This window comes from Acinonyx jubatus, chromosome C1 (genome assembly GCF_027475565.1).
Source record: "Acinonyx jubatus isolate Ajub_Pintada_27869175 chromosome C1, VMU_Ajub_asm_v1.0, whole genome shotgun sequence".
In the NCBI taxonomy this organism is placed as follows: Eukaryota; Metazoa; Chordata; class Mammalia; order Carnivora; family Felidae; genus Acinonyx; species Acinonyx jubatus.
The window spans coordinates 146,871,651-146,886,108 of NC_069381.1; the positions used below are offsets into that span (position 1 = coordinate 146,871,651).

Here is a 14,458-nt window from a genome sequence, read left to right on the forward strand (position 1 = left end):
AGTCTGGGAGGTAGGGTTGGGCAAAGTGGGTGAAGGTGGCCAAAAGGTATAAATTTCCAGTTATAAAATAGTCCTCAGGATATAATGGGCAGTATATTGACTATAGTTAATAATACCAGGGGGTATATTTGAAAATTGGTGAGAGAGTAGATCTTAGAAGTTCTCAGTCACAAGAGTAGAAATTTTATCACCGTGTTGTAGTAGATGTTGACTAGAATGACTGTATTCATCATTATGATACACAGAGAATCATGTGACACATCTGAAACTAATGTTATATGGCAGTTACATCTAAGGTTTGTTTGGGTTTTTTTCTTAAGAGGATATAAAAAGATAAGCAGTGCTGAGGGGTAAATCTTTGTCTTATACCTGATGTTAGGGGGCCTTGGGTTCTCCAACCCAATTCCAAAGTGGGAGAGGGTGGGATCCCTCACACAACCCACATAATTCTTGGACACCATTGGTGTGTCTAAGAATTCAGTTCCATTCTAACACTTATCTATTTGGAGATAGCATCAGATTCCACAGATTAGTGGAAATCCTGCAAAACTGCCTTCTACCCACTCCCCCACTTTAGATGCCAGTCACAGGCTACAGATAGTAGGTTCTATCAACATCCACCTTAGCTTTTAGTTTTTAGATTTTTTTAGTTGTTTTTTTTTTTTTTTTTGCTTTTTTATTTTATTTATTTTGAGTGAGGGAGAGCAGGGGAGGGGCAGAGAGGGAAAGACAGGATCCCAAGCAGACGCCATGCTCTCAGCAAAGAGCCTGATGTGGGGGCTTGAACTCCCGAAATGTGAGATCATCACCTGAGTTGAAATCAAGAGTTGGACGCTTAACTCACAGAGCCACCCAGGTGCCCCCCATCTTAAGTTTTTTATTTGCTAGAGTGGCTCACAGAAGTCAAGGGAATTCTTTTATGTTTACCGGTTTGTTAAATAATATGAATAAGATGAAGAGATAAATAGGGTAACGGATGGGGAAAAGGTGCAGAGCTTCTGTAAGCCCTCTGCAGGCATGCCACTCTACTGCATCTCCACATGTTCACCAATCTAGAAGCTGTCTGAACCAAGTTCTTTTGGGTTTTTATGGAAGCATCATTACATAGTCATAATTACCTAAGCTATTTGCTATTATATACTTAAACCTTCACCGTTCTCTCTGGAGGTTGGGGAGTGACGTAGGACTGAAAGTATAATCCACATTATCACAGAGGACATTCTTGCCTTATTTGTACAGTGTTACTAGTCTCAGGTATACAACATAATGATTCAACAGTTCTATAGATTACTTCATGCTTATCAAGATAAGTGTACTCCTGGGGTGCCTGGGTGGCTCAGTCGAGCGTCCGACTTTGGTTCAGGTCATGATCTTGCCGTTCGTGGGTTCAAGCCCCACGCTGGGCTCTGTGCTGACAGCTCGGAGCCTGGAGCCTGCTTCGGATTCTGTGTCTCCCTCTCTCTGCCCCTTCCCCGCTCATGCTCTGTCTCTGTCTCTGAAAGATGAATAAACGTTAAAAAAAAAAAAATTAAAAGATAAGTGTACTCTTGATCCCCTTTTGTTTTTTAAATTCTACATGAGTGAAATCATATAGTTGTCTTTCTCTGACTGACTTATTTCACTTAGCTCTGTCCATGTTGTTAAAAATGGCAAGCCCTCATTCTTTTTTATGGTTAATAGTCCCCTGTATGTATGTATGTATGTATGTATGGGTGTATGTGTATATACACCACATCTTTATTGATGGACACTTGGGTTGCTTCTATATCTTAACAATTGTAAATAATGGTACAGTAAATATAGAGGTGCATACATTTTTTTGAATTAATGTTTTCATTTCTTTCAGTAAATACCCAGTAGTGGAATTACTGGATCAAATGGCACTTCTGGTTTTAATTTTTTGAGGAATCTCTGTACTGTTTTCCACAGAGGTTGAACCAGTTTGCATTCCCACCATCAGTGCCCTAGGGTTCCTTCTCCATATCCTCCCCAACACATGATATTTCTTGTGTTTTTGATTTTAGCTATTCTGACAGGTGTGAGGTGATACCCCATTGTGGTTTTGATTTGCATATCCTTGATGATTAGTGACATTGAGTATCTTTTCATGCACCTGTTGGCCATCTGTATGTCTCCTTTGGAGAAGGGTCTGTTTAGGTCCTCTGCCTGTTTTTAATTTGGTGGTGGTGGTGGTGGTGTTTGGTTGTATAAGTTCTTTATATAATTTTTGGTTATTAACCCCCTATTGTATACATCATTTGCAAATATCCAATTTGGTATGTTGCCTTTTTGTTTTGTTGAGGTATAGAAGTGATTTTGGGGGCAGGGGTGGGTAGCTTTTGTTTGCTTTTGTTTCCCTTTCCTGAGGAGACATAGCTAGAAAAATGTTTTTACAGCTAATGTCAAATTATTGCCTGTATTTTTTTCTTGGAGTTTTATGGTTTCAGATCTTACCTTTAGGTCTTTAAACAATTTATTTTTGTGTATGATGTGAGAAAGTGGTCCAGTTTAATTCTTTCGCATGTAGCTTACCTGTTTTCCCAGCACCATTTGTTAAAAAGACTGTCTTTTCTCCATTGTTTCTTAAAAAAAAATTGTTTTTTGCACTTTTATTTATTTTTGAGAGGCAGAGCATAAGTGAGGGAGGGGCAGAGAGAAAATGAGACACAGAATCCGAAGCAGGCTCCAGGCTCCCAGTTGTCAGCCCAGAGCCCAACGTGGGTTTCAAACTCAGGAACCATGAGATCATGACCTGTGCCAAAGTTGGATGCTTAACCGACTGAGCCACCCAGGTGCCCCTATCTTTTCCCCATTGTATATTCTCTCCTCCTTTGTCATAGATCAGTTGACCTGAAAAATGGGATTATTTCTGGGTTCTCTATTCTGTTCCATTTATTTGTCTGTTTTTGTGCCAGTGCCATAGTGTTTTGATTACTATACCTTTGTAGTATAGTTTGGAATCTGGGAGTGTGATTCTTACAGCTTTGTTCTTCTTTCTTAAGATTGCTTTGCCTATTCTGGGTCTTTTGTGGTTCCATACAAATTTTAGTATTATTCTAGTTCTGTGAAAAATGGCATTTTGATAGAGATTGCATTAAATCTGTAGATTGTTATGAACATTTTAACAGTCTGTGAGCATGGAATATCTTTCCATTTCTTTGTGTCCTCTTCAGTTTCTTTCATCATTGTTTTTATAGTTTTCATTGTACAGTCTTTCACCTCCTTGGTTAAGTTTATTCCTGAGTATTTTATTATTTTGGGTGTAATTGTAAATGGTTTTTTTTTTTTAAGTTCCTCTTTGTAGCTGTATTTTTTTTTTATAGATAATTGTTTATCAAATTGATGAAATTACCTTTTATTTCTAGTTTGCTGAGAATTTTTATCAGAAAGGGATGTTGGATTTTATTAAATGCTTTTTTTTCATCTGTTGGTCACATGATTTTTGTTTCTTTAGCCTTTTAATGTGATGGATTACATGGATTGATTTTTTTAATGTTGAACCAGCCTTACATATCTGGGATAAATCCCTCTTCATTGTGGTATATGATTTGTCTTGTACTTTCTGAATTCAGTGCTTTAGTATTTTATTGAGGGCTTCTGTGTGTCTTCATGACAGATAGTGGTTTATAGTTTATTTGTTGTTTGTTATGTCTTTGTCTGGTTTTGGTATTAGGGTAATGCTGCCCTTATAGTATGAATAAAGAAGTATTTTCTCTTCTGTCCTCTGCAAGAGATTGGAGAGAATTGTTGTATTTTCTTCCTTAAATGTTTGGTAGAATTCACCAGTGAACCCATGTGGGCCTTGTTTTTCCTGTTTTGGAAACTTAAGTATTGACTTAATTTATGAGTTGTGAGAGTTTTTAAAATATTCTGGATACAAGTTTCTTATTAAATATATGATTTACAAATAAGTTTTCATTAATGTTCTTTTTTTACTGCACCATCTTAGTAAGATCAGTTGTGTTGGCAGTGTTTTTTAGACCTTAGAAATCTTGAACAAAAATTTTTTTCTCATTATTCATAATAGTCAAAAAAATGGAAACAACCCCAAAACTACTTTTAAAGCATCCATTATCTGAAGGGCAGTATGCTTTGGAGATAGACTCATTTCCTATTTTATTTGCCCACCAATAGTTCCAAATTGTTAAAATAATTAACAATGGTAAAAAATTCAGACTGAAGGTATTTGAACGGTGGACCAAGTTGGTAGGAGCCCAAAACTGTTTTGATTTTGATTTTAAACCAGCAGAAATACTGGTCAGAACCTCTGTTTATCCTTTCCATATATTGATATTAACAAGCACTTTTGTCTCTCGGATGACATATAGGCTGCATGGGCTGCGTTTTAGAGTGGGAAGTCATGAAAATTGTTTCCTGAGCAGTGAGTGTGTCTTTTCCCACCAGTAGCCAGTGCCTGAAAACAGAATTGATATCCAACTTTTTGTTCATTTCTCACAATGTCTCTAAATTTGATGAGTTTTCATCTCATATAATTATTCTGTTCTCATTGCTTTTGTTGCAAGCACTTATTTCCTGCTATTTCAATGACTTCATAGTTGATTTTCCTACTTTCAGTTATTCCATTTTTTTCATCTTCCACAATGCTCTAAGGATCTAAGAAGTGGTTGATCTGATGGTATCTTCTCCTTTAGTAGTTACAAAAGTCCAATTTACAGAAGTGCCAGTCAGTAACAATTTGGTCCGTGCAAGAGGAGAAAAATAAGGAAAAGATTTTATACGAATAAAGTTTATTCACTTTAAAAGTCTGTTTTATTCTATTATGTTGTCATGTTTGAGGAGTATATAAAATGTCCCTTTTAAAAGTTGGAGTGGGATTAAGTGGTATTTGCTAATTTAGATTTCCTTGCTTGTCAGCCTGGCAATTCTTTCTAAATTTTAAATTAGAACATCTTTATTTGGTCTCTGAAATCCAAAGGTCTTAGAATCAGTGGTCTATATAACATATGGTCCCTAATACCCTGATGATGGCACATAATAGTTTGGTTGTGAAATATCTAATGAATTTCGTCTCTAATGCTACTCCAGTTCATTCATTGAGGCTCTGTGGAGGACTTGGTGCAGAAGGCTTGTGAGACCAAATTTGTACTAAGCTGAAGCCACATTGAGTTTGCAGTAGGGATGGGCAAGGGATGGATGAACTCTGGATCTGGCCTGTTCCTACTTATTCAGCTTTGCATCTTCTGCTTTTCCATGTGTGCAGGGCTTATTCTGTACAGGTACCCTGAACGAATAATATATAGTTCCCTGAAACCATGCAGTATGCTTCTTGTAATTGAAGCATAATAGAAAAGGACACTTTTTTAAAAAAAATTTTTTTAACATTCATTTTTGAAAGGCAGAGACAGAACGCGAATGGGGGAGGGGCAGAGAGAGAGGGAGACACAGGAGCAGAAGCAGGCTCCAGGCTCTGAGCTCTGAGCTGTCAGCACAGAGTCCAATGCCGGGCTCAAACTCATGGACCACGAGATCATGACCTGAGCCAAAGTCGGCTCCTTAACCGACTGAGCCACTCAGGCGCCCCGAAAAGGACACTTTCAACAATTATGTTGGAATATGTTATTATTTAAATCTACATATTTAAAGGGACAGACTAATCCTTTTTCTTTTTATGCCTTGCATAGAATAAACTTTTAACCAATTAAAGAATTAGGAGGAAGTGAAATAGTTTGTACATTCCGAGTAATTTTTGTATTACAGGTTGCTATAACTTGTGTGTGTATATTTCTGTGTTCAAAGAGAAAACCTTGAGCTAAGAGTTTTAATATATACTATGTTTACTATGTATATGTTTACCTGTTTCTTGTTTCACTGATGAAAAAAATCCAGATACTAGGATTTTTTTTTTAATACCATTTACATTCTGAGAAAAATACAGAATATTTCTGGGCATTAGATCCAGGATGCATTTTTTATTATTTGAAAAATCTTGTTTTTATAGTAGAGTTTTCATAATTTATTTATATATTATTTTCTTGGTGTTCTGTTCACCTTTAGGAAAGGACATAGGTTTCTCAGGAGTTTGAAATATTAAATCAGGAAAACAAAATGATTGTAAGAATTTTGTTCTTCAGTTTTTTCTAACACAAGTATTTATATACAGTTACATAGTAGATTTAATCTGTATCAGATTGATTACCTAGCAAAGTATAATTACAGTATAAAGTAAAGGGACATGTGAGTAGAAAGGAACAAAAAACTATGAAAAACCTACATAGTAGAAAAATGTATGCTTGTGAGGAATGAATTGAATTCGGAATAAATTTAGTAGACTGAATACAAGCATTTTGTTGTTCCATTACAACCGGTTTTTTTTGTTTTGTTTTGTTTTTTGTTTTTTTTACTGATAGTCTACATCAGCATCAGCATCACCATTTCAGTCTACTTGGTATAGCGAATCTGAGATAACTCAGGGAGCACGCTCAAGATCACAAAACCAGCAACGGAATCATGATTCAAAAAGACCTAAACTTTCCTGTACAAACTGTACATCTACCTCTGCTGGGAGAAATATTGGACATGGTTTAAATGCTGTATCAGGTAAGAGTTAAATTTGTGTAAGGGTTATTATATATGCACTATGGACTAAAGCCCTTTTACCAAAACTTAGTGTTATTAAACAAGTTCTGCATGCAAGAGTGGGTCAGAAATGTAGTGAAGATTTCAAAATCTTATTAGTGCTGAAACTAAAATTAACTCAGTTTGGATTTTCTTTCTAAATTTGATACAAATTCCTGTACAAACAAGATTAACATATTTTGGTTAATTAGAATAGCTGATCTGTTTGGTAATCAAATTGGTAAAAATGACATGTATTTTGCTGGTTATTGTATAGGAGGTCACTTTTTTTTTTTTAATTGTTATACTAGGGAAGCCAAATGTACTGATACGTTAACATTCCCTAACCTAAGCGTATCTTTTATAAATGGTGAATATTGTGTTATATACTTATATTGAGAAAAAATAGAAATTCTTTAAACAAAATAGTTGATGGTATTCTATTTGGAGTTCTATATATAAGGAACCTGAAAGCGATGATTCAATTCTAGACCTCTGTATGGCATTGGACAAGTCACTTAACCATTCTGGGATTTAGATGACTTATCCATAAAGTTCCATGCATGGTATTTTGTACTCACAGACATACATTTATTGCACAAATTGAAAACATCTTTTCTTTTTCTTGAGGGGGCAGAGGAGGCTCCCTCCTCACTTAGATTCCTCTTCAAATGAAACACTAGGAAATGCCTGAAATAGTTTTAAGGTGAGACAGTTTGTGATGACACAATTGGAGATAAAATTCTTGAAATGCATTTGTATTATCACTTGAATTAGTGTAAGCGATTCCTTTCTATTTTGATAGGCAGGACCGCCTGGGGAAAGACACTGCCCATCTGAAGAATATTAAGAGTAGTGTGATGGGTAAGAGCAGACTGTCCTTAACATTGTAGACAAACACCATTGTGCACAGATACTTTTGGTCTCTTCTACTCTGTGAAGGCATAGCATTAAATACCCTGGGCCATTTCCCTTAATGAGGAGGAATCAATAAGGCTATTGGGACTAGGAAAGGAAGAAACAAAATTTCAAGGTAAATAGTTAGGGGGGAAAGTTATCAGACTTATTTTTAATTTATTTTGTTAGATATGATTTCATTTAAAAATTTAGATTATGATTGCAACAGTACATTAATTTTTACAATAAGTGAAGCAAGTGTGATGGCAATGATAATATTTCTGATAAAATATCTTCAGTGGCTATAGTAAAACATCTTCCATTTTGACATGGCTTGATTTTAATTTTGGCTGTTCTCCAATATCAGTTTCATTGACTTTTCAGGAAATTCTGCATCTTTGACCAGCTTTGCATTTTGTTCTGTAATTATTTTACATCAAGCTCACATGGTATGGTCAGGTGTTCTAGAAGGTGACTGAGACATTGGCATCATGGATGGGTGGTAAATTGTAGTGTTAGAGAAGAATATTTGAGTAGGAAACAATTTTATAAGTGATGAGTTCATTAGTGAATAATTTTATGTTTTGCTGAATTTTGCTTCTGATTGCAACTATGTAACAAATCATGATAACCTCCCTGTATAATACCACAGAACTGTCATCAGAAATCTTGAAAGCATTTTCTGAATTAAAATTTCTTCCATTATTTTAAGAATCTTCTTGGAGGCATAATCAAGTTCCTAGATCTTCATCAATGGTACTTGGATCATTTGGAACTGACTTGATGAGAGAGAGAAGAGATTTAGAGAGAAGAACAGATTCTTCCATTAGTAATCTTATGGATTATAGCCACCGAGGTGGTGATTTCACAAATTCATCATGTATGTATAAATTGTATTATTATGTATAGCTTAATAATGTTACATTTTCCTCTGTGTATGTATTATTAAAATGACAGTAGAAATGAATACATGAAGTGCATCTTACGGAGATTGCAAAATAGCTTAGTATGTTTTTATACTGTATACTAGCTTATTTGTTTTTATACTTTAAAAAATAAAAAGCTTAAAATAGATGTACAGTTGTATCTGGATTTTGCCTGCTTATAATTTTCTAAAAATATATGTTGGGGCAAATATATGTTGGTTTAGTCAGTTAAGTTTCCCACTCTTGGTTTCAGCTCAGGTCATGATCTCATGGTTCGTAAGATCAAGCCCTGCATTGGGCTCTGTGCGGTCAGTTTGGAGCCTGCTTGGGATTCTCTCTCCTCTCTGACCCTCCCCCACTCTTTCTTTCTCAAAATAAATAAATATTGAAAAATATTTTATTAAAAACTATGTTGTAAAGCATACTAAATAATTTTAGCATACCCCAATATCATTTGTGTTATACAGTTGACCCTTGAACAATGCAGGGGTGAGGGCACTGGCCCCTATCTGCCCCTTCCTCCGGTGCAGTTGAAAATCTATGTATATATAACTTTTGACTCCCCTAAAACTTTACTACTCATACCCTACCGCTGACTGGAAGCCTTACCAAAAATGTAAGCAGTTAGTTAACATATACCTGTATGTGTTACATAATGAATTCTTATAATAAAGTAAGCTAGAGAAAATAAATTATGTCATTAAAAAAATCATAAGGGGTGCCTGGGTGGCTCAGTTGGTTAAGTGTCTGACTTCGGCTCAGGTCATGATCTCGCAGTTGGTGAGTTCGAGCCCTGCATTGGGCACTGTGCTGACAGCTTGGAGCCTGGAGCCTGCTTCGAATTCTGTGTGTGTCTGTCTGTCTCTCTGTCTCTCTCTCTCTGTCTCTCTCTCTGTCTCTCTCTCTCTGCCCCTACCTGCCCTCCCCAAAATAAATAAACATTAAAAATGTTAGAAAAGAAAAAGTCGTAAGAGAACTACATATATCATGCCTACTGTATTTACCAGAAAAATCTGTGGATAAGTGGACCTATGCAGATCGAATCCATGTTGTTCAGCGATTAACTGTATAGTGTAATAACTACTTAATGGTAAATTTCTGACCTAACTAAAGCTTGAAATCAACATTTTAAGGCATAATTTAGAATTACTTTTGTTTAACATGAGTGTGCCTTTATTCATTCAGTTGAAATAAAGACCCATACTATTTCTGTCAGTGTGTTAAGGTTTTCAAAATTAAATGTCATAAAATAGTAATACTAAAAAAAAGTGCTTATTGAAGTTGACAGATCTAGCAGGCAGAAGTGGAGTTTGATTTACATAGAAGAAAATACATTTGTTTGGGGCACCTACATGGCTCAGTCAGTTAAGCGTCTGACTTGATTTTGGTTCAGGTTATGATCTCAGGGTTCTTGAGATCGAGTGCCTGTGTTGGGTTCTGTGTGGACAGCACAGAACCTGCTTGGGGCTCTCTGTCTGTCTCCTTCTCTCTCTGCCCCTCCCCCGCTCGTGTTTTCTCTCTCAAAATAAATAAACTAAAAAAAAAAAAATTTGTTTTAGGTAATCTCTTCACCCATCCTGGAGCTCAAACTCACAACCCCATCAACTGAACCAGCCAGGCACACCCTGTGTAGGTTATTTTAAATAAAGTTATTGGGGCAGTTTTTGCCTTGACCAATGACCAGTGAAGACCTTTTTATTTGTTTGGTTTTAGGTGTATGAGCTCTAGTATATAGTATCAGTGGCGTCTAGGTTTGAACGTCTAAAAGTATAGGGTAGAATAGATTTAGCCACTAACAGTTTATCCCTTCACGAAGGTCCATGTGTTAGCACAGTAGCAATCTCACTCTTTAAGTGTGTGGATGAGAATTCTTTATAAAGGAATGCTGTAGTATTTCTCATCCCATTTTAAGGTGTAGAACCACCAGTAGTGGGCTCTATTCTGACTCCTAGCTTCTAGCAACTGTTGAAAAGTAGAGTTATGTCTGATAAGTAACAGAGATAAGAACTTGAAAGAAAAAAGATTGGAGGAATTTTTAGCTGTCAACCAAGGTTTGCCGTAAAATTTTAAAGATGATAGTATTTGTATGAAATAACTTTTATACTTGCAGTGTAGGAAGAATCTCCAAAACACTGTCTTCCTAGGATTATTTTGCCATTATTTATTGTAAGAGTCCTTTACAGTGAATTATTTGGCTCATTGAAAATTTCTTAACCCATTTAGAGGCACCTGGGTGGCTCAGTCGGTTAAGCATTCGACTTTGGCTCAGATCAAGATCTCATGGTTTGTGAATTTGAGCTCCACATCATTCTCTCCGCTGTCAGCGCAGAGTCCACTTTGGATCCTCTGTCTCCCTCTCTCTCCCACACACGCTCTCTCTCAAAAATACCCCCCCCCCACACACGCGCGCTCTCTCTCAAAAATAAACATTTAAAAATAAAATAAAATTCCTTATCCATTTAGATGTTAGATATTTACCATATCAATTTCTGATTAACAAATTCAGACTGTTATACCTTCATTAATTTAGTAGATTTAGATGTTTGTCTCATTAGCCATGATATATTTCTTTCTTTTCAGTTTGCAGTGTTAACTTAGTATAAAAAGAGAAATACATTTATGTTTTTTTCTGTAATAGTAGTTAAGCTGTGTATTCATAATAATAGCAGTATTGGTTTGAATCCAGTGTTTCATTTTGCAAATATTAGTTAATAATTCTAAATTTAATACTCAAAATATTCCATGTAATTGGTTATCTTTCTTTTCTTTCAAAAATAGATATTCAAGACAGAGTTCCTTCTTCATATTCACAGGGAGCAAGACCAAAAGATAACTCAGTGAGCACTTTACAGTTGAATACATCATCCACAAACCACCAGATGCCTTCTGAACATCAGACTGTACCATGTTCTAGGGACTCTAATAGAAATTCTCTACGGTCAAATTTTTCTCCAAGAGAATTGGAATCTCCCCAAAGCAGTACACAGCCTGGATTTTCTTATCTTTCAAATAGAGATGAAGCCTCAACCATAAGCAGTTCAGATAGGGTTGGTTCATCTCAAAGATCATTTCAAGACTCTTCTGACAACGAAGGTAGACGTTCAACCAGAAGATTGCTGTCACGTATAGCTTCTAGTATGTCATCTACCTTCTTTCCCCGAAGATCTAGTCAGGATTCCTTGAATACAAGATCATTGAGTTCTGAAAATTCCTATGTTTCTCCAAGAATCTTGACAGCTTCACAGTCTCGTAGCAATGCAGCGTCAGCTTCTGATGTTCCCGATAGTAGGGCATCTGAAGCTTCTCAGGGATTTCGATTTCTTAGGCGAAGATGGGGTTTGTCATCTCTTAGCCAAAATCATAGCTCTGAGCCTGATTCAGAAAATTTTAACCAAGAATCTGAAGGTAGAAATACAGGACCATGGTTATCTTCCTCACTTAGAAATAGATGCACACCTTTGTTCTCTAGAAGGAGACGAGAGGGACGAGATGAATCTTCAAGGATACCTACCTCTGATATACCATCTAGATCTCATCATATTTTTAGAAGAGAATCAAATGAAGTGGTTCACCTTGAAGCACAGAGTGATCCCCTTGGGGCTACTGCCAGCAGATCACAAGCATCTGCAGCATCGAGTAGTGCTGCTACGGGTGGCTCCACATCAGATTCAGCTCACAGTGGAAGAAATACAGGAATAACAGGGATCCTTCCTGGTTCTTTATTTCGATTCGCAGTCCCCCCAGCACTTGGAAATAATTTGACCGACAATGTCATGATCACTGTAGATATTATTCCTTCAGGTTGGAGTTCATCTGATGGAAAAAGTGATAAAACTAAAAGTGCACCTTCAAGAGACCCAGAAAAACTGCAGAAAATAAAAGAGAGGTAAATTTGAATACCTGTCATAAATCTGTAAAGCAAGAGCTGATTAGAGGAAGAAATCTTTTTTTATTTTTGAAGGGAGAAAGCATGCGAGTGGGGAAGGGGCAGAGAGAGAGAGGGACAGAATCTGAAGGGGGCTCTGCAGTGAGCCTGATGTGGGACTCAAAGTCGTGAACTGTGAGATCATAACCTGAGCTGAAGTCAGATGCTCAACCAAGTGAACCACCCAGGTGCCCCAGGAATCTTTATTTCTAAAATGGCTTCTCATAACAAGAAACATACCGGAAATTTCTTTCCTTAAGATTTATACCCACTAAGATGTTAAATTCTCAGAGGTAAAGTGGATGAGAATTAATAATGAAGATAGGCACTGGGGGTGTAGATTGCATCAAGATAGTCTGAAGATTATTTTTAACCAGCTTTCAATACAGCTTTTTGCATAAAAAGGCAAAAAATCTTAATGTCTCACCCCGTTCCTTGGTAGACCATTGCTAAGTAGAATTGATAAAGGGACCCCAGTGGTTTATAAATTATCAAAACTATCTGTCTTACCTTCAGTTAAGATTTATTTACCATTTATTTGTATATCTCATCTCAGACTCTTCTGGAATGAGATAACATAAAATCATTTGCACAAATTTTGTTTTTGACGTGTACATGTACACAGAATATTCTTTGTGTATTGATTTGACAGAAATAGTAGTTTAAATATAGGACTTAGAATCTTTTTATGCAGATACAATCTTTGTACAGTTGATTATTTAAAAATCTCTGGTAAGAGTGAAAAGATGAAAGATCAGAGATTTCAGTCCCAACTTGATTGTTTATTTTGTCATTTTAGTGTACTTAGTTTTTCCATTTATTAAAATAATTTTTATTGTAAAATGGATTAGGATAGTTTATGTAAAATATAGGAAGACAAGACTTAGGTAAAGCTAAGGTTGTGGGGTGTTTTAACTTGTTGCTTTTTCTTCATAAATAACTAATGTAATGGGATTGTTGGGAAGCATAGCTTTTACTATTTTAGATTTTTTTATTTTTTTAAGAAGAAATACATTAAAATGTAACTCTCTGGGGATAAAGAGAGTCTGGGTTGTTGGATATTAGGCTACTACATTCCCTTTTTTCCTTATGTAGGACAAATTGTAGCATGGGACTATTCTCTTCCCGCATTTGAAGTTTGCTATTTTTCCTTTCTTGAAAAAAGATGCCCTGGTAGTCTTAGCTTTAATGTCATAGTAACTCCCTCTGATTATAAGCTGTCTGCTGATAAATGTAGTAACTATTATATTTCCTGTGTTCAAAGTTAGGTTAATTTGAGGGCAGTGGTTCAACAGAGGGCAAAGCATTAGTTTGGTAATTTCCAAAGAGAAACAAATTAAGCCAGCACCACCATGTCTGGTTAGATTATAAAGCAGTATTTGTTGGTTATTTTGTCATAGTAATAGTGTGTGGGTATTCCTTCGTTATATATTTTTTGCTAATATGTAATTTCAAGACACTCCACAAGTAAATTAATACGAGTCTAAAAAATTGAAACTCTTAAGTAAAAATAATTGAAAGTATAAGCCAGAGAAAGTTAAATCTGAAGGTAAAACATAAATATTTATGCTTGAGGTTATATCTCTGGCTTAACCAGACCATGATAATCACCTAACAGTTGTATATCTAATCCTCTTTCCATACATCTTTTTGCTGAACTCATTAGGAACCTGTATCATCCAGGTTATATTTTAGTAACAGTTTAGCATTCAGTTGTAATTTACTGAGTTACTTCTTTCATGCCAGCAGTGGACTAAGGCAATAAGCACTTTAACAAACATTAAATATTTGTAAAATATATATAAATGGCTGTCATTCTGCATTTAAATTAAGCAGTACATGTGGGCCTGTTAGAGGACATAGGTTAATGAAAACTGCTTCACACTTTAAAAGCCTACTCTGTTGAAATGAGGATGATTAAATAAATAACATTGCTAGGGGTGGGGGAAATGAATAAAAGTCTTTGTTTTTTTACTGTGATTTAGCACAAAAAGTTTATCAGTTTAACCCTATGTGGTTCTGATAGCATGTAAGTGAAAAAACACCAGCCCATATTTAATTTTTTGAAGTTGTCCTAAATGTTTTTTTGGAGATGGGGGAGGAAAGTGCTAAGTATGTAAGTACATTACCTTTA

The 14,458-nt window shown here is 35.9% G+C and overlaps 1 protein-coding gene across 11 annotated transcripts in view; it reads left to right on the forward strand.

The window, feature by feature from the left end:
- Positions 1-14,458, forward strand: part of MARCHF7 (membrane associated ring-CH-type finger 7) — a 57,925-nt gene that overhangs the window by 29,736 nt on the left and 13,731 nt on the right. For 8 of the 11 annotated variants that reach the window (XR_008295377.1, XR_008295378.1, XR_008295379.1 and 5 more), the window contains exons 3-5: positions 6,369-6,558; positions 8,186-8,353; positions 11,178-12,285. Coding sequence is in view for 5 of the 11 variants with exons in the window: in XM_027055700.2 (XP_026911501.1) it covers positions 6,369-6,558; positions 8,186-8,353; positions 11,178-12,285 (1,466 nt within the window). In the remaining 6 variants the exon portion in view is untranslated. The other 3 variants (XM_053215144.1, XM_027055704.2, XM_053215145.1) reach the window with 3 other exon arrangements.